Here is a 17,150-nt window from a genome sequence, read left to right as displayed (position 1 = left end):
GTCAAAGTTGTCCTACTCACACACTTCAGAAACATGCTCAGAAAAAAGCTGGTTATCAAAAATATTCATTCTGAGTTCTTTTGCATTGCACATCACATTGTGATTTTGACCTGCACAAAATGAGTGTAAAGTAATAACAAGAGAAGATCCTTTGGTGCAGATATGATTTTGTACCAATTTGCGCCAGTGCAAAACACCATACTAAAATTTCAAGCCACATGGAATCAGGACTACAGTGTCCTTCAGAGAAGCTTCTTAAGGAAACGCTCCTCGTGGGATAGTGATCTCCTGATATCTGAGTGAATGTCCACCCACCTTCTTACTATCCTCAGCCATATTTTTAACTTGTTTGCCAATTTCAACCCAATTTTAACCAAGGGCAGAGATCTCACCAAAATTAAAATCCCAAAGATTACATGAAAAGTGAGTGGCTGGGGAGAAGAAAAATCCAAATTAGCACCTTTCTGCTAGGGAAGGGCGTATAATTTGGCCCCATATTCATGACAAGCACCAACAGCAGACAGTTTAGTTCTCTGAAATGTTACTCTCTTCTCTCCCCATCTCCTAATCTGCACACAGCTGTCTGGGGAACAAGGTAATAGAAATACAGATAAAACAAATGATTTGTTGAAAGTTCTGCTTTGGCTTTTTGTGGCTTTACACATCCTTCACTGCGCTGCTCTGTGATTTCTGGTGGTAGCCACCACTCCAAAGGAAAAGAAAGCTGAAAAACGAAAAGGTCCCACTGGGATCGCACACGGAGGTATTCAGCTAAATTACTTATTAAAGCACCAACACAGCATAGACTTTTTTCAGTACATTAGTTATTCAATCAGAGCTCCAGCTCTCTCGGACTGATCCCTTAAGAAAAAGCAAACATCTTTTCCTGTTTGTTTCCAGCTGCATCACAAAAGACTTTAAAGACTTCAGGCTGCAAAGAAAACTGTTTGTCTTTGGGTCATGGTACACCAAGAGCTTGTGGGTGAACCCAGTGTAGCTCTGACTGACTGGTGAGGGCACAGGGCCATTGAGCTAAGGAAGCTGCTTGGGTTTTTCCATGTAACTCCGTGACCCATGTCCAACCTAGGGTGGCTTTGCTCGTACAGGATAGGAGCTGCAGGTCAGACAGCAATGAACAACTTCCTTGCGGCAATCGATGGGCTTTTTTTCCAGGAAATCAGAACAATTTTCCAGCAGATTAGTCTAGACTGGGAATAGCTCAGCAGATCTTTAAACACAGAAGCTAACCTTCCATCTAGACAAGATTGGGATGCCATGTTGCTCACCTTGAAGAACAGTAAGGTCACTTTATGGGGGAGGGAGGGAATCAACCTCCATCAAATATGTTGAAGTAGAGGACATTGGCTGGCCTTTAGATTTCTGTTAGCTAAGCCTGTAACCTCTCTACTCCAGAAAACCAGAATAACATAAGGTAGACAAGCTGGCAAAAACCCACATGATTTCGGAAACCAAAGGGCACCAGATACTTTCACCACTGTGCCTGTGAGATCAAGAAGCCTATGTTTTTTTGGCAAGCTAATGTGCATTCCTGGAAAGACAAAAAGAAAAGAGCGGAGGAAGTCTTACAGCAGCATTTCTTCAAAGGACCTTTCTAAGGGGAGATTTATTGAGTCTTATTCTATCTGACACTAGTCAGTGAACATGTGCAACTTTGGTGAGCTGGAAAAAAAGGAGCTTGTCTATAAATTCTTATACTCCAGACACCATTCCTCAGAGGCCAGCCCTAATAAACCCATCACCACAGCAATACTATAATTCAGTGGTGCTCAACTCCTGGCCCTTCGGAGCCTTGCATCCCAGCCTTTTCTCAGGGACTCCAGCAGCAAGCACACTGTGCATCAGCTACCCTGAGGAAACAGCATTTTAATGCTAACGTGGGACACATTAGAGTGCCCCAACCCAGCCCAACAGAGAAGGAAGTGTTTCCTCCTCCCTACCCAGAGAAGAGCTCAGGCCCAGAAAATAGTTAAACAATCTAGATGATATCCTACTAGCATCACATAACACTTTGTTAGGAGCCAATATATTATCTAGAAATGTTTTAACATGTGATATGAGCTGGGAAGTGCAAGGTTTAACCTTCTTCAGCCAAGTAAGAAATTGACCCCGAGTCTCCCATTTCACAGGCAAATAAAACCACAAAGCTACAAGAGAGATCAGTCTTCTCACTCCAGTAAGCCAGATGAGCTACTCAAGAAATTGTCATCAAAATTGCACAAACCTAAAACACCTCTCTGAATCTCTTCCCTGTGTGGTTAACCTTGATGTCAAACCAGTAACCAGGCAGAACTAAAGACTAATGATGATGGTAATGCTGCTTAAACTAGTAGGCATTGTTTAACTTGCATTAATGAATTCTTTTGTACCTCTCTACAGCCTTGCTCAATGACAAAGCAACTGCTGACAGTGGAGGCCTGTGAGAAGTATTATACGTTTTAGCACTGTACCTTGGGACCCAGAATAATAAGCACATAAAAGAGATAGATGTGTATTTGTAATGCCACCTTTTAAAGCAATTGCTTAAAAGGAGCCTGCTTTAGAAACTCGGAAATGTAGTTCTTGACCTTCCTGAGTAATCATGCTAATATCAAGAGAAGTTATAATTATTCAGTTGTGAACAAAAAAAAAAGCAAAGCACTGTTCGTACTTACAAATGAAGCACTTAAATACAAAAGGGAGAGCAAAGGAGGAATGTGCCCATTCCCCTGCCACTCTGGAGGCAAATCATAGCAAGGGGGTCCCACCCGCACCACAGAGGTGCAGCGGGGACAGGGAGAGTGCTCCTAGGGCACTGTGATGTGAAGAATATGAATTTGAGTCACCCACCTCCAGCAGTAAAGAGATCCTCTACTCCCTACAACTCCCTGGCTTACTCCCTAGGCACATGGCAGCTTCTGCAAGAAGCGAAGAAAGCCTTCAGTTACTTTCATTAAACAAGTCTGCTTTATTCCCAAAAGAAATTTTATCCTAAGGGAAACATACCGGCACTGCAGAATGGTGCACTAAAGCGGTCCCACATGCACAGGGTGATTTAGGACGTTCATTCAAATTCTGCGACTTCCCCATGTCTCTGTAGAAAGATCTTGTATTTTCTCTAAGATTTTCTCAGCCATAGTCTACTTAATCTGGACTAAAACATCTGAAGTGGAACAGTAGCAACGGAGCAAGACTAGTTCTGCTCAGGATCTCCAGGAAACAAATGGGATATTGGTGGTATGAAGAAACAGTGACCTTCATGCCTTGTTGGGAGCAGAGCCCTATTTCTGCAGTCACACTCAGCACAACACAGAATTTTATAGCCATAACACCTGAAGGAGGAAAAGAAAACAGTATAACCCCAAAACAGTGTGCAGATAAACTGACACTGCTTTTTGAAACAGAATGGAAATGTGTAAAACTTCCCATGTTTGTTCCCTAATTTTCTTTTTTACAAAACCGATGTCAAGTAAAACATTGTGCAATGGTGTCCGTATAACATAAGGCCTCTGTGCTTTCCACAACTTATAAAATCCAACCGCATCATGTTTTATCACACAACAGACTTTCCATAGTGTCACGTAACAAGAATTCCCCTTGTGTGAGGATCCCAGGGAGTCTTTAAAGACTTCAATCAGTCTTCACACCACAAATCTCCACATATTAAAGAAAGATGGGATTAAGTCAGTGTGCTTATGCTTTCTGCTGGTTTCATGCACGCAAAGATATAAACATCGACAAGTTACAGATGTACAGAAAGATAGTTTCAAAAGATTAAAGCAGAAGAAGTTGTGGAATTAAGGTACTGTGCTAGATAGGTATGCAGAGCGGCCGGCATGCTAAACACATGGAATCAAAGCTGACAGAGACGGGTAGACTGATTCATATATACAACGGACTTGACTTTGTCATCCAGCTATTCCAAAACAGCAAGCACGACCTGAAAAGTACCCAAGTAAAACTGAAGTCACAAGCACACAGGGTAACATGAGGTTTTTTTAATCAGGTTTTCAATCACAGTGTAATTTTTTCCACCAACAGACTCAAGCACAGACATTTTAAAATTATTTGTCTACAAAGAGGAACAAAATGATTTAAAGAACTCCAGTAAATTCTGAGCAAATATTTTCTGATCTTCTCCTTGGGAGTCCACTCTTCAGACCACTTATAAATTTTGTTTGCTTCTATTTCACATGACAAGAAGAGGTTGGGTTGTAGATAACCCTCTGCTCAAGCTCAGCATATCTTTTCAGAAGTGGACGATAGAGCTAAAAAGGAAAAAGAAATAAATATGTCTAGGTTGAAAAATTAGCTTTTTAAATCACGCTCCAGTTAAAAAACATCTTCAGACCCAAAAAGCATCTTCAGGTACCTGAAGGCTTGTGGGGTTTTTTTCCCCAATTTGCTCAAGACAATGCTGCAGAGTCTTCCTTCTTCAAATGTCACAGTCCTTTTTATCATCTCCTTTACAGCTTGATTTTATGACACGCACAGGTTGTTCTTATTGTGACTGCGTTCCTGCTCTAAGCAGAAGTCATTACTTCCAGAGGAAGCAGTTCTGCTAAAGTCACCTCTCCCAGGCTGACATGCCCCCTCAGTAATGGCTGTCCTAATCACCCAGGCAGAACTCCTGTCCTTGCCTCCCTCCGCTACCTCAGGACGGATCACTGCCTCTGTCCCCTCCTCCTCTGCCTTGCTAATAAGCACACTGCCACCCCCCAGCACAGCCAAACACAGAAAGGTCCTCCTTGGCCAATATGCTGACCAGCGCCTTCTAAAATACACTTCACACTCCCTCTCCCGCCCCTCTCATACTCCCGTATTTATTTGAGCTTCTTTCCTTCACATCCTTCACAGCCACAACTTTTCCCATCTACAATCTGCTCCATGGCCAGGCTCCTCCCTCCCTGATCCCAGGCCCAGGGGGACAAATGGAGACCAAACTTCTTTCCACAACTACACCGAGTATCTGAGTAGTGTTTTTGTATTTCCCTAGCTAGAATTCTCCATGAATTTTTAGATACAGAATTGTTACAATCACAAAAAGAAGAATCAAGACTCAAATATATTAAAAACCCCAGATTCCAACACGCCCTATGCTTTTGGATATCGGCAAGATTCATGTTGGAATTTGTTTCATTTGTTAGCTTTTTTTCTTCCCCTCTGCTTCAAATTCATCACAGGACATATCAAGGAAGTTGAGCTGCTTATATGTGACCAGGTTACACAGCAGAAATCCTGACTAGAGCCTAGCCCTACTGCCGGCTCCAACCCAGAACGATCCTTCATCTAGAACTGACAGATACACCCTCTTCCTTACCTCTTCTTTATACTTTTAACTGTCTATCTAATAAAATCAGTAGTTTGATGAGCCATACTAGGACAGCTTCACTCATTTGCTAGCTCAAGCACAAAAAGGGACTGCCAGGAGCCAGTGTGGGGTCTGGTACAGACTTGAGCGGTCCTTCAGAGGATGCCATAAGGTCATATCCCTGCCGCAATGAATCCTAGGGGCCGCCAGTCTAGTCTACAAGCCCTCTGCACTGATGTTATTCATAATCAGGGCAGTCTCGCTCCTGGCTCCAGGTTCAGAGAGGTTATAGAGCCATAATGAATCATACCCAGTAAACTGAATTACTGCTCTCATCAACAAGTGAGATCCAGCATTTAATCTTTTTCCAGGTAAAGATCCACAGCCAACAACTGTATACTTATATGCATGAAAAATTCAGGAGAAAAATGTTTCAAGTATAAACTATGAGGCTGTAGGAAGAGAGAGGGTTGTTCTTGCGCAGCTTTATGTACAGTCTGGCAGTAACCCCGGTGTCTGTAACAGTCACACTTTCTTAGATGAAAGAAAAAAACTCATCACACAGTTTTCTCATCTAGGAAATAAAGAATTACCATCTTTTGGATTTTGTGTTTCAACTGATGGCAAAATAGCCAGTTTCTGTGTTTCCCTATTCCTGAATGATAGTTTCAGACTGACCAGTGAAACCTGGATTTATCTCTTCATTCCCACTTCCAGTTTCCACAACGGCAAGTGAGAGCGACTTAATGGACAAATTCTGCACAAGGAGCCTGTTTTGATCAACTCCTCCCTTTTACCAACCAGGTGTTACAGAAGTTAAAGTGCATTTCTACATAGAATAGAATAGTTTGGGTTGGAAGGGATCTCTAAAGGTCATCTAGTCCAATCCCTGTGCAGTGAGCAGGGACATCTGCAACTACATCAGGTTGCTCAGAGCCCCATCCAACCTGGCCTGGAATGTTGCCAGGGATGGGGCATCAACCACCTCTCTGGGCAACCTGTGCCAGTGGTTCAAACAATGGTGAAAAATTTCTTCCTTATTTCTAGTTGAAATCTACCCTCTTTTAGTTCAAAACCGTTACCCCTTGTCCTACTGCAACAGGCCCTGCTAAAAAGTCTGTCCCCATTTTTCTTCTAAGCCCCCTTTAAGTACTGGCAGGCTGCAGTAAGGTCTCCCCGGAGCCTTCTCTTCTCCAGGCTGAACCCCAGCTCTCCCAGCCTGTCCTCACAGCGGAGCTGTTCCATCCCTCTGAGCATTTCTGTGGCCTCCTCTGGACCTGCTCCAGCAGGTCCATGTCTTTCCTGTGCTGAGGGCTCCACAGAAAAGGAAGAAGAGAAGGCGAATCTAAGCAAATGTAAAGAGACTGTTTGCTAGCCAAGGCATCCTCCGGCCAGTTTTTAAACCCATCTCCCAGTGACTGAATCTTACAGTGTCTTTCACTAATTAAAACAGAGAAACCTACTTACTCCTACCTCTGCAACAGTCTCGTTCAGTGACCCTGGGCAAGTCATCAAGACCCTGGGCAACATATATGTGCCCCAACTCCTCTTCTCCACAGGACAGCAATACTGAGATCCATGGAGATTTAAGGAGATTTATGGGGTTAGAAAATAAAACGCACCACTATTATGAAATGACACATGACTCAGCATGGTATTTATAGCTAACTACATGAGGGCCTCGAGGGCTCAGTGAAGTATATATATATATTCTTTTCATGTTCCGAAACAATATTATTGCTCCAATTTCTGTTAAATATGCATATCAGAGTAAACAAAATATTGAGCAGGCAACTATGGCTATACTGGGAGTATCAGTATGTCAAACAAAAACAGGTCGTTTATTCACTGAAGCATCTATAATCAAGCCTTACTATTTCTTACTTTGCTATTCTGTAAATTTGATAAACCCTAAGCGCTTCTCAGCAAAGATTCAGCACAACAGAACTGCACCGGTAAGTGAGCTCAGGCACTGAGAAAGCAGGCTCCATATTACTTACCCAGCAGTATTTTTACAAAATACACAAAAGCGCATTTACTAGAAGGCTGGGCAGTATTATTTTTAATACATCACTCTAAATTAAAATGTGTGAACATGAACGAACAACCACATTTACTGATACAGTTTCTTTTCCTGTTTATTGGACTTAAGCACTTAGCTTGTTAATTGAGAGAATTCAGGCATTTGCAATAAGTTTCTCAGCCATTAGTGTAAATGAATGCTGCCTTAAGGACCACCTGAAAAAAATGCAAACAAAAAATTAAGAATATTCCTTGTACTCTATACCTGTTCATTTGGGGTAAAAAGCAGCACAGTTCAGAGGGCTAAGTCAAAGTCTTAAATTCCTCTTCCTCAGGCAATTTAGCTGTAATACCACCAGTACATCATGGCTAATAAGCGCAGCAGTACTATAGGCTTTTCACAAGCAGTATTTTACAAGCCAGCTTGACACCAGCTGAAGTTTGGGGCCAGAGCAGTGCAAGTCCCATGAAGTACCAAGAAGAAAATCCAAACTGCACTGACCGAGAACATGGCCTCAGCATGCATACAGTTGCATCAGTGAAAGATGCTTCTCTGCGTCTGCCGCGACTGAACTGCCTCCACAGAACCTTGGGCAACTCCTCCTAAGTGATTCCAGGAGTCTTTTTCCTGAGGCAATTATATGGATTTATTTTTATAATTGAGGTCCAAAGGGAATAAAGCACTCTCAATGATGCATAAAAACTCAAGAACATGAATTCCCTCTCTGTCATAGTCTCAAACCTAATATATCAAACCATGATATTTAACAAAAGTAATTACATGTATCACAACATGAATCTTATTATTGTCCATAATTTAATTGTCCTTGCTATATTACGGCCTTTTCTCCTGCTTATCTCTATAGCCTACTCCACAACGTTAGCTGTACTCTGATGGCTTCGTTTACAAACCCTAAACTTCTCTCCTGGGACAATTTTGCCACACTCCGACAGTCCCACAAATAACTAAGAAAATGCTAATGATAAATATAACAGAGAGTAAGTTAACCTGCCCTCCCTGGAAAGTGCATTCAAATAAATGTTACCCTGCTCTCTAGTCCAAATCAAATACGTCATCCTCAGACTATTTCTCACCATAGTACCAACCTATGAACTCAACAGGGCTTTTACTGTTTCTTTGTACATTGTCTGGGACAGTGTTCCTGCCGCCCTCCAAAAGCAAAACCAGCTACAGATATTACTACAAGTGACAATCACATGGATCCTTTTATCTCTTGCAATGCTATGTTAGCCAATGATTGGAGCAATTCAAAATTTATGAATTACAAAGATTATGTTGATGATTATCTGATTTTAATCTACCCAAGAATGTTTAATCTACCCTGAATAGATTACAATTAATCAATCTCTCACAAACACTTGCTACTTTTGATAGGTTCCTTCTTTTTTTTTAAACCAAACTCAAATTACTCAAAGAGATTTGCTTACGAAATTTAGAGATACAGATGTTTTATTTCTACATCACAGCAGTTGTTCACCTTTCTTAAAACAGAAAGAATACTCTTAAAGAAGAAAGACTATGACAGTGTCCTAAAATACTCTGAATACTCTCCCAAGGAACCACACCCCAAACTGTCACTTTATTTACTTCAGCTATTCATTCTGCAAGCCTATCTTAATCAGTTTAATAGGTTAAAAAAAATTATTGGCTACACAAATCACCTTAATCAAACTCCCATCAATACCTATTATATTTTTGTGGTTGTATTATTATTACCTACTTTGCACTAAATTACCAGTCTTCACTCTCCAAAGTCTAACTCAACAAAAATATCATTATTTTAAATCAATAAATAGGTCATTATAACCTTCCTGGGTAACAGGGTCACTTCTATAAATCCACCTACTTACAAGGCAATTCACCAAAGTCAAGAAAACCTGTTAGGTTTACATTTTCCCTTCTTTAATTTTTGCAGGATTAATACATCTCAGTAGAGTCAATAATGCAGTCAAAAATTACACATCCAGAGGCAGTGAACTGCACTATGCCTTCTCCCTACAAAATCCTACAGGACATTATTACAATAAATCTGACACTACATCACAGGTACACAGCTTGTATAAACACAAGTGATCAACTCCAGATAATCATGTTCTCTCTCATGCTTTTTTGCTTAATTAACCAACTAGACAACCATCTTTGTTTTAACAGATTACTGAAATAGATCTGAATTCTAATGCCAGAGTAACAGAGTTTGTCTGTTAACATATACTTATTGCTCTAGACTCTCCTGGTCATTTCTGTCATGCTTGGTGGTTCTGATCCTTTTTCCTTGAGGGAGAAAGGAGGCTCCAAAGAGGTGAGATGACTCTTTAATTTTTGCTATTCTGAAAATAGGGGAGAAGGATTCATCAAGTTAATCCACAGATGACTGACTTCAGCTAGCATGGTTGAGTAAGTGACCAAAGACTATCATCATGATGGTTACCACCAGAATACCTTATGAGTCGTTTGGGTCTTGACAGAATTAGAAACAAGCTCAAGTTGGGTGAGCTCCCACACCCTATAATATACTGTGAAATCAGGTTCAACTAAGAGACTTAGGGACATAGCCACAGGGAGGGATTTATCCTCTTTGAAATGGTTTCTTCCAGGCAGGATGGTCTGCTACAGGATAAAGTCACATTTTTGCCAAACAAGTTAGAACTTATGGGACTTCAGTTTCCACTATCTACTAACTCATCACCCATAACAAGCCCTATGTCTCCCATCTTGTGATTTTATTTTACCTGCCCATCAGCTTAATTGAACCATAAGAGCTGTTTTGTGTGTCCTGCTTTTCCTTTTTGAAATCACACTCATCATCACAAATGATCCTTCAGCAACCAAAGAAACACTTTTGGCGTTTTTGGTTCCTAGAAGGCCCTTCTGTGTGCATAAGCCTTGGCAATGAAGCTACATCAAACTGTTGTTTGACCTCTGTCTGTAAAAGGTTTTCCTCCCCCCAATGATCTAACACATGTTGCCTCCAACCTACACCAGGAGGAAAGGATGATGAAACCAGAGCAGATTGCTGTGTTATGACCTGCTTTTTCTCCATCCTGCCAAGATTTAGCTGTAGCTGTCCAAAAAAAGCAGGGAAGTGGTCCGGGGAATTTCACATTGGTTATCCAGACTCTTTCAGAAGAGCTCCTCAGTGAGACAGAACTTAACCTCAGGATGACTTTGAAGCTTATAAAAAGAACTGTCATTTAAGTGAAAGCCTCTAACCTCAACAAAATGAAATTGTATGAACAGGGAGATGCAGCTCTGTAAAAAACAGAATCAAAATGACTCATCACATTATGAATTTTTACTGCACTGTTCATGCTAACACACTGTATTACTGACAGGCCCTCTGGCTTTCTGCAGTTTCACAGCCATGAAACTAGCCAGGGAATCCACCATCAACTGCAAAATCATAAGACAGAAAGAAAAAAAAATTATGTGGAATACCTAATTGCAAGAAGCTGCTTTTAACGGAATGAAGCTGGCAAGCTAAGCTAAAGAGCAGGAACGCTTATTCCTTCACATGCTGTTTGGCCACCTTCTCTATCATTCACTCCTATCTACAGGGGCAATAATTCACTGCTGTACATCATTTAAAACCAATAAAAAGATGTGCTATGAGAACCAGGTCTAACCAAGTGGAAAAGGAGAAGAAAAGTATCGAGAGGGAGATAATTAACTCTTTTAGGTTCCAGGCCATTTTATGCAGACAGTAAAATAGAAAGAGGTAAATGAATTCCCCACCGATCTTTCCAGTTAGGTTAGCTTGGCCCCTGCAGGGGTACAAAGTGCTACCTGCTCTTGCAAGGCCCCTGGTGAGTGACAGCTGTATTCCCTGCCCTTGAGTTTTATAGCTGAAGCAGCACCAGAGGGTCAAAAGCAGGTCTCTGAGCACTCTCCACCTCCACACAAGGCAGCCTGGCAGCTTTTCAGCCAGACAGCACTTTTGGGGGGAACAGGGCAACAACGTGAGGTTGAATCAGACACCAGGGATCTGCTCCTGAAGTGTATTCCCTGCAGAAGGCTTCAGCTGCAACACACACGATACAGGCCATTGCTGTTAATTATTTTATCTTTTAAAATGAGGGGGGAAGGTTGAGTAAATGAGATCAGATCAATCAAGTTTAAATTATTCAATGTCTTAATATTTCTGAAGGGGACTTGTATTCGATTACTGAGCTCCTCCATCTCAGTTAATAATTAAATAATATGCTGGCAGGCACAATGCAGCATGATCATTTCTATTATTACTCATGATGATATCTGGTGCTCCACTACACATGTAGCTGGGAGTTAGTAGTTCTGGCAGATCATTAATTTCCCAGTTTAAATAAAAGCTTTAAAACCTTGTTGCCTGTAGTTAGGGCATATCCAAATCTCATAAATGGAGAGCGTAAGGCTGTGTTGATGTACAAGAAGTTTCTGCACAGCTGAAGACAGTAAGATTCATCTTTGGTTATTTAAACTTGCGTTCTCTAGGAATTTTGCTATATTGTATTGTTTATTTATTACTGCACATTATATTTCAGAAGCTGTTGTAAACTAAGGCCTTTGGCACCTGATAGCAAGAGGTGCAGGATTGCTCCACCTTCAGATATGCTGAAATTCCCAGGATGGGCACGCTACCAAAGACCTGTGAATCCTCCCCATTGGCACACTTTCCAAGTAGGAGTACAAGTGAAGATATATAATTGCTGACCATTGTTTAAGATCAGACAGGAAGGATTTTGGGGGATGTTTTCCAAGAGGTGTGAAAGTACTGTCACCACACCTTCTTCCATGCTGCTTCCTGCAAACAAGTCAAGACTGTTTTGTCAGTATTATCAGTTACAACTTGACTGACCTGTATCCAAATGCAACCTATTTTATAACTTTTTTTCCCTCCCTTAAGGAACAGATCTTGCTTTCTGATCACACTCAGTTAGGAAAAATCACTCTCTTGGACTTGGATGGAGTGATCAGATTATTGCGTCATTAGAACACTAAAAGATCTCCCAAAATCAAATCTATCTTTACAACAGGGAGTAAGAATTGGGTAACCAAATGTTTCTTAAATTAATCTATTTTACTAGAAGAATTAGCAAAGGACTACATTTTGAAGCAGACAGGAAATGGGGGGAAAAAAAAAGGTATTCCCAAGCTTGCTCACCTCCTCAGCCCCAGCGGTTGGTGTAACAGCCAATCTAGGCTCCGGTGCTAATTTCACGACATCAGCCAAGGACATATTCGTCTCAGCTACAAGCCCTGCAATGAGAATCACAACCCTGATCAATGCAAAAAGCACAATGAGGGATGTGCCTTGACTCTCTGGCAAATTAATACATTATATTGATCTCCCCTGGTCAGGTCAGCATTCAGGATTGAAGGATAAATGGCAGAAGATCTTACATTCCTACACGCTAGCCTGAGATGTGGGGACTCTGATTGAGTTTTTGTCAATCACTCAATTCGTACCCTGGAGAATAGGTAAGCAGCAGAAATGCTACTCAACAATATCAGTAATTATTTATGGTTACAACAATACAGTAAACAGCAGTGAAAATATTGGAAGCAAGGGATTCAAGGACAAAAGATGACTAAACAAAAAAAGGAAGAGAAGCAAAAACTGTCAAGAAAATGTGCTACAAATTATTAAATAAATTTATATCTAAGGACGCAGAATGATAGGGGACTTCTGCTACTACAGCATTTTGCTTTGCAAGTGAAGCACAGCATTTCAGGAGTTCCTTGTACACTTGCTAAGAACCCCGGGCTAACTGTGGAACACTCTACTTGCAGATGTACACTGTAATATTATTAAGGAGCCCTTGCCATCAATATTTCACTTTTACTCAATTCCTTTGCCTGGCCAAGAGTGAGTCAGCTGAAAGCATCAATCAAAAATGCCACTTAGAAACACACACAGCAAGTCCCTGGGTCTTGGCTGACAGAATACCTGAATTAAGGAGTCCCTCCATCAGCATGGTATCTGAAATCTTCACTCAAACGCTCTGTCAACTAAGTCTCAAGATTTCATATGCCAAACTGGCAGAAGGAATACACATCTTCCATACATACAAAATATCTGCGCAAGCTTTAATGATGGCTCCACGTTTCACATGCATTCATGGACAAGGAACCTGCCTGCAGCATTAGGTGCTGGGAAGCTTCTGGTGGCTTCCAAAGCAGTAGACAAAGTTTGAGTACAGAGAAAAACAGTTTGGAAACTTGTCCCCCAAGGTGGAAAAATGGTCCCATTGTGGCTTCAAACATACTGATAATCTAACAGTACTGTTTCCACTGTCCTGCAAAAGCATACTTTGCCTGACAGAACCCTTGTGTCTTTTCAGAAATAGAGAGGAGAGCATGCTGTGTGCATTAAACACATCTACTCAATCTTTGGCTGTACAATTTTTTGTGCTGTTTTCAAATGCAAGAGAGCATGTAGTCTTCAGATGCTATAATGTGACAGCAGAATTTGCTTCTAAAATTAAAACTTGGCTGATTTCTTCTGATGGCTGATGTTATCTTTTCCATGCTTGTTGCAATCCCATGATCTTACATGAGCTTGTACAGAAGCTGTCCATGTCTTAAGGTCCAAATCCTAAAGCTTCTAATCAGAAAAACTGAGGCTAACAAAAGTTGGCCTAACTAAGGACTTCAGAATTTGATACACATTCCTTGATTTGATTAGCTGGAAGATATTAGAAACTGTTTTAAAATACACGAATAAAATTTCCTGTCCGGGATTCAACTCTTAAATGGCTGATGTCTCACCCTTAACATATGCCTGCATGCATTAATAGCTGTAAGTTAATTAACAGTTTAAATCTGGGACTTGGACTGTTGCATTACAGTGAGTGATGTAGTACAGCAAGCAAAATGACTGGTCAGCCTAAGAGCATCCCACAATTTACACTTTTAGAAGAGAAAGTGCATACTCGAGCATGGAGCCCAGGACATCTTGCATATCCTTCGTCTTAACATTTAAAAGCCGTAAGCTTTTAAAATGTAAAAAGCTGTAAGATATAAGGTTTAATAACTTTTACTTGGCCAACAGTATTTCTGGTCCTGTCATCCCTGCCCTCTCTGATCGTCTTTGCTAGGACTGATCTTTTGTTTGGCGTGACCATTTCAGCAATCCAGTTTACAGCCTGGTCCACAAAGTGGGGCAGCAGGCTATACCAGCACTTTCAGTTGGCTGTATTCTTCTGAGAGCAGCACCTGGAGGTAGCAACTCAACAAATGAAGGTCCTTATCAGTATCAAATTTCCAGGCCCTAACCCTCAGTTGAGAAGCAGCCACCAGACTTGAATTATAATGTAAATGTTATTCTTAGGCCTGATCCAACCATACTAAGAGAAAAAAAACCCTTTTTGACCTGAGTGACCTTCCAGTCAGATCCACACAGCTTTATTCTTCCCTCATTTTCAGTAACGTTAATCCCAAGTATTAACCAACTGAAATTAAATGCCCAGGCCGCTCAGAAGTATCTCCTTACAGTCTTACCGTGAATTGCTCTGTAAGCACTTCCTAAACAAGCAGAGTTCGCTGTATCGATAGTGTACACCGGTGCATTGAACACATCAGACAGGACCTGAGAAGTATCAAAGCACTGGTTACGCATGTCCATGAAAGACAAGGGATAAGCAATCCCCTATCACTGCTTAGGAAGACAAGTAACTACCATACGCCCCAGCCAAGCGTTTGGGTACCCACAAAAAGAAGCACTGCAGGTAACGACGAGTCCTGAATTTGTCACACAACAGGGTATTTGTAAACCTGAGCCAGAGATGTAACTGCAGCCAGGAAGCAAAGTCCTATTTCTCTCCAGATCTCATTATTACGAGTTCAGACAAGTCTGGGTTCAAGCATCATTGCCCTCATAAGCCCACACAATCAGCCCATACCAAAGGCTTACATGAGGGTGCGGATATCTGCCCAGGAACCCACAACTGGTGCCTGTTTTCTTCCACTGTGTTTATGGCTGAAACAAGTGGAAAAGAAGGAGAGAAGAACCAGTCATGGCTCCTCAGTTCTCAACTTCGATAAAATAAAAGCTCCAGCAGTATGAAGGCCTGTGAAGCCCGTCTTCTTCACCTCCACCATTCCCATCGTATTAGGGTCAGCAGGAAGAATGACACAGGAGCTGGTTATACAGTCTCAACATCTACGAGGAATTTTCCTGTATTCAAAGGGTCCTTAGCTACGAAGATATAGCAAGACACTTCTCCACATGGCTTGAGCAAAACAAAGAAAATTTTACAAGCGAAGAATTTCTTATGGTATCCAACAACTACTAAAGTTATTCGACCACACATTGTTCTGCACTGAAATAACACCAGTCTTCATCAAGTACATGTGCTCTTCCCCACAGTGTAGCTTTAGGAAAACAGATACAGAAGGGGAAAAATGAAGACATATTTGGATAGGAACATGGGAGGTCCAATAACTCTTTTCCAAAAACACTGTCAACAAACTGTTTCTGTTTTGGTTTCATCACCTCTAAGACTGCAGGTGTCCCTCAGGCTGAGCAACACAGCAGCAGGTAACAATTCAGTTTTAACTTGTGCTGGTTTTATTACTTTTGCCAAAAGGAACAGTGTATCACCCAGTTTACATCCACACAACTGAGTCTAGAATAAGGCCAGAGTGTCCAGGAATCCAAACCATTTGGATTAGTGATCTGCAAGCCCTATCCAGGAATTTACAGTCCTACTGTAAATGGGCAGCCCCACAGATCATGGGCCCCTGGGCTTCATAAAAGATGACTAAGATATGTCATATATGTCCATATATGCTATAGAAAAAAATAGTATGTGACATTTCTAAAGGATTTTGCCTCTTTCTCTGAAAGTTTGTGGGGAATCTGCAAATCAAAACCCTTGAAAATAACCAGTTTTCATAATTTGAAATGAAAGTGGCTGGTTGCTAACTATAATCCAATGAAAGCCTGAGCTTATGCACTTAAAACACTCTCTTCTGGTAAGATAGCCACGTCAGTATTGCCTAACTTCACTTGCAAGCAAGCATTGAGCAATACATGAGCTGCAATGCTAGAGGACAAATGGAAAATTAATCATGGTATCTATTAAAAAGCCCTCTGGAAATTATAAGGTCAAAGAGTGCTGGTTGCACTGCCCATCCTGCCAGCCAATACTACCGTATTGTTTCAGCACATTCCCCATCTGCTTCTTCATCTCATCTCTAATAGGTATTTCTTATCTTAAGCTTGAATTGTACATTCCTTCGAACAACAGAGGTCTTTTTTTTTCCCCCATTTCTGCAGAGCCTTATACAATGCAGCTCTACTCTATTAGCTGAATGCTAATAAGTGCTGTAATACTACAAATAATAACTACCTTTTGCACCACATGATTTTAAAATTAAAATTATTTAAAGTTCATATATTTAATAAGTCATTTGAAACTGTGGTGTCTCTCATGAATAATTTTTAAAAAAACTGTTAGAGATTTTACTGTTAAAAATATTTCACTGTGTTTCATGTGGTCATTAATCAAGCACCACATATGTTATAAAAGCCTTCCAGAACCATGGAGAAAGCTGCCCTACCATATTTTTTAACGGATTTTCCTAAGTTGCCTCCTTTGCGGTGTAAAATACAGGAGTTACTGAATGTTGATTAATTAAATGATAGTCTTTTGTAGCCCTGGAACAAATTATCCAAAATTGACCATGATAAGGGTGGAAGCTGTTATTCTTCATGCAACTGATATGGTTTCTGAGGTTTTGATCAAATTAAAAAGGAGGATCCAATTAACCCGTGATTGAATTAAGTGGATGACACTGTATTGATCATATTATTTTAAG

At 40.9% G+C, this 17,150-nt stretch overlaps 1 protein-coding gene across 1 annotated transcript in view; it reads right to left on the bottom strand.

Annotated features, from left to right (window-relative positions):
• Window positions 1-4,181: 4,181 nt before the first annotated feature.
• The window catches only part of XYLB (xylulokinase), a gene marked incomplete at both ends in the record, with an annotated part of 87,583 nt that continues 74,614 nt past the window's right edge, over window positions 4,182-17,150 (bottom strand). Inside the window, 3 exons of the mRNA XM_082015165.1 lie at window positions 4,182-4,265; window positions 12,490-12,584; window positions 14,829-14,916. Of these exons, the coding sequence (XP_081871291.1) occupies window positions 4,182-4,265; window positions 12,490-12,584; window positions 14,829-14,916 (267 nt within the window). The remainder of the gene's footprint in view (window positions 4,266-12,489; window positions 12,585-14,828; window positions 14,917-17,150) is intronic.

This window comes from Phaethon aethereus, assembly GCF_964289735.1.
Source record: "Phaethon aethereus genome assembly, chromosome: 2".
In the NCBI taxonomy this organism is placed as follows: Eukaryota; Metazoa; Chordata; class Aves; order Phaethontiformes; family Phaethontidae; genus Phaethon; species Phaethon aethereus.
The sequence above is the reverse complement of the archived record's forward strand: the minus strand, read 5'-3'. Positions and strand labels throughout refer to the sequence as shown.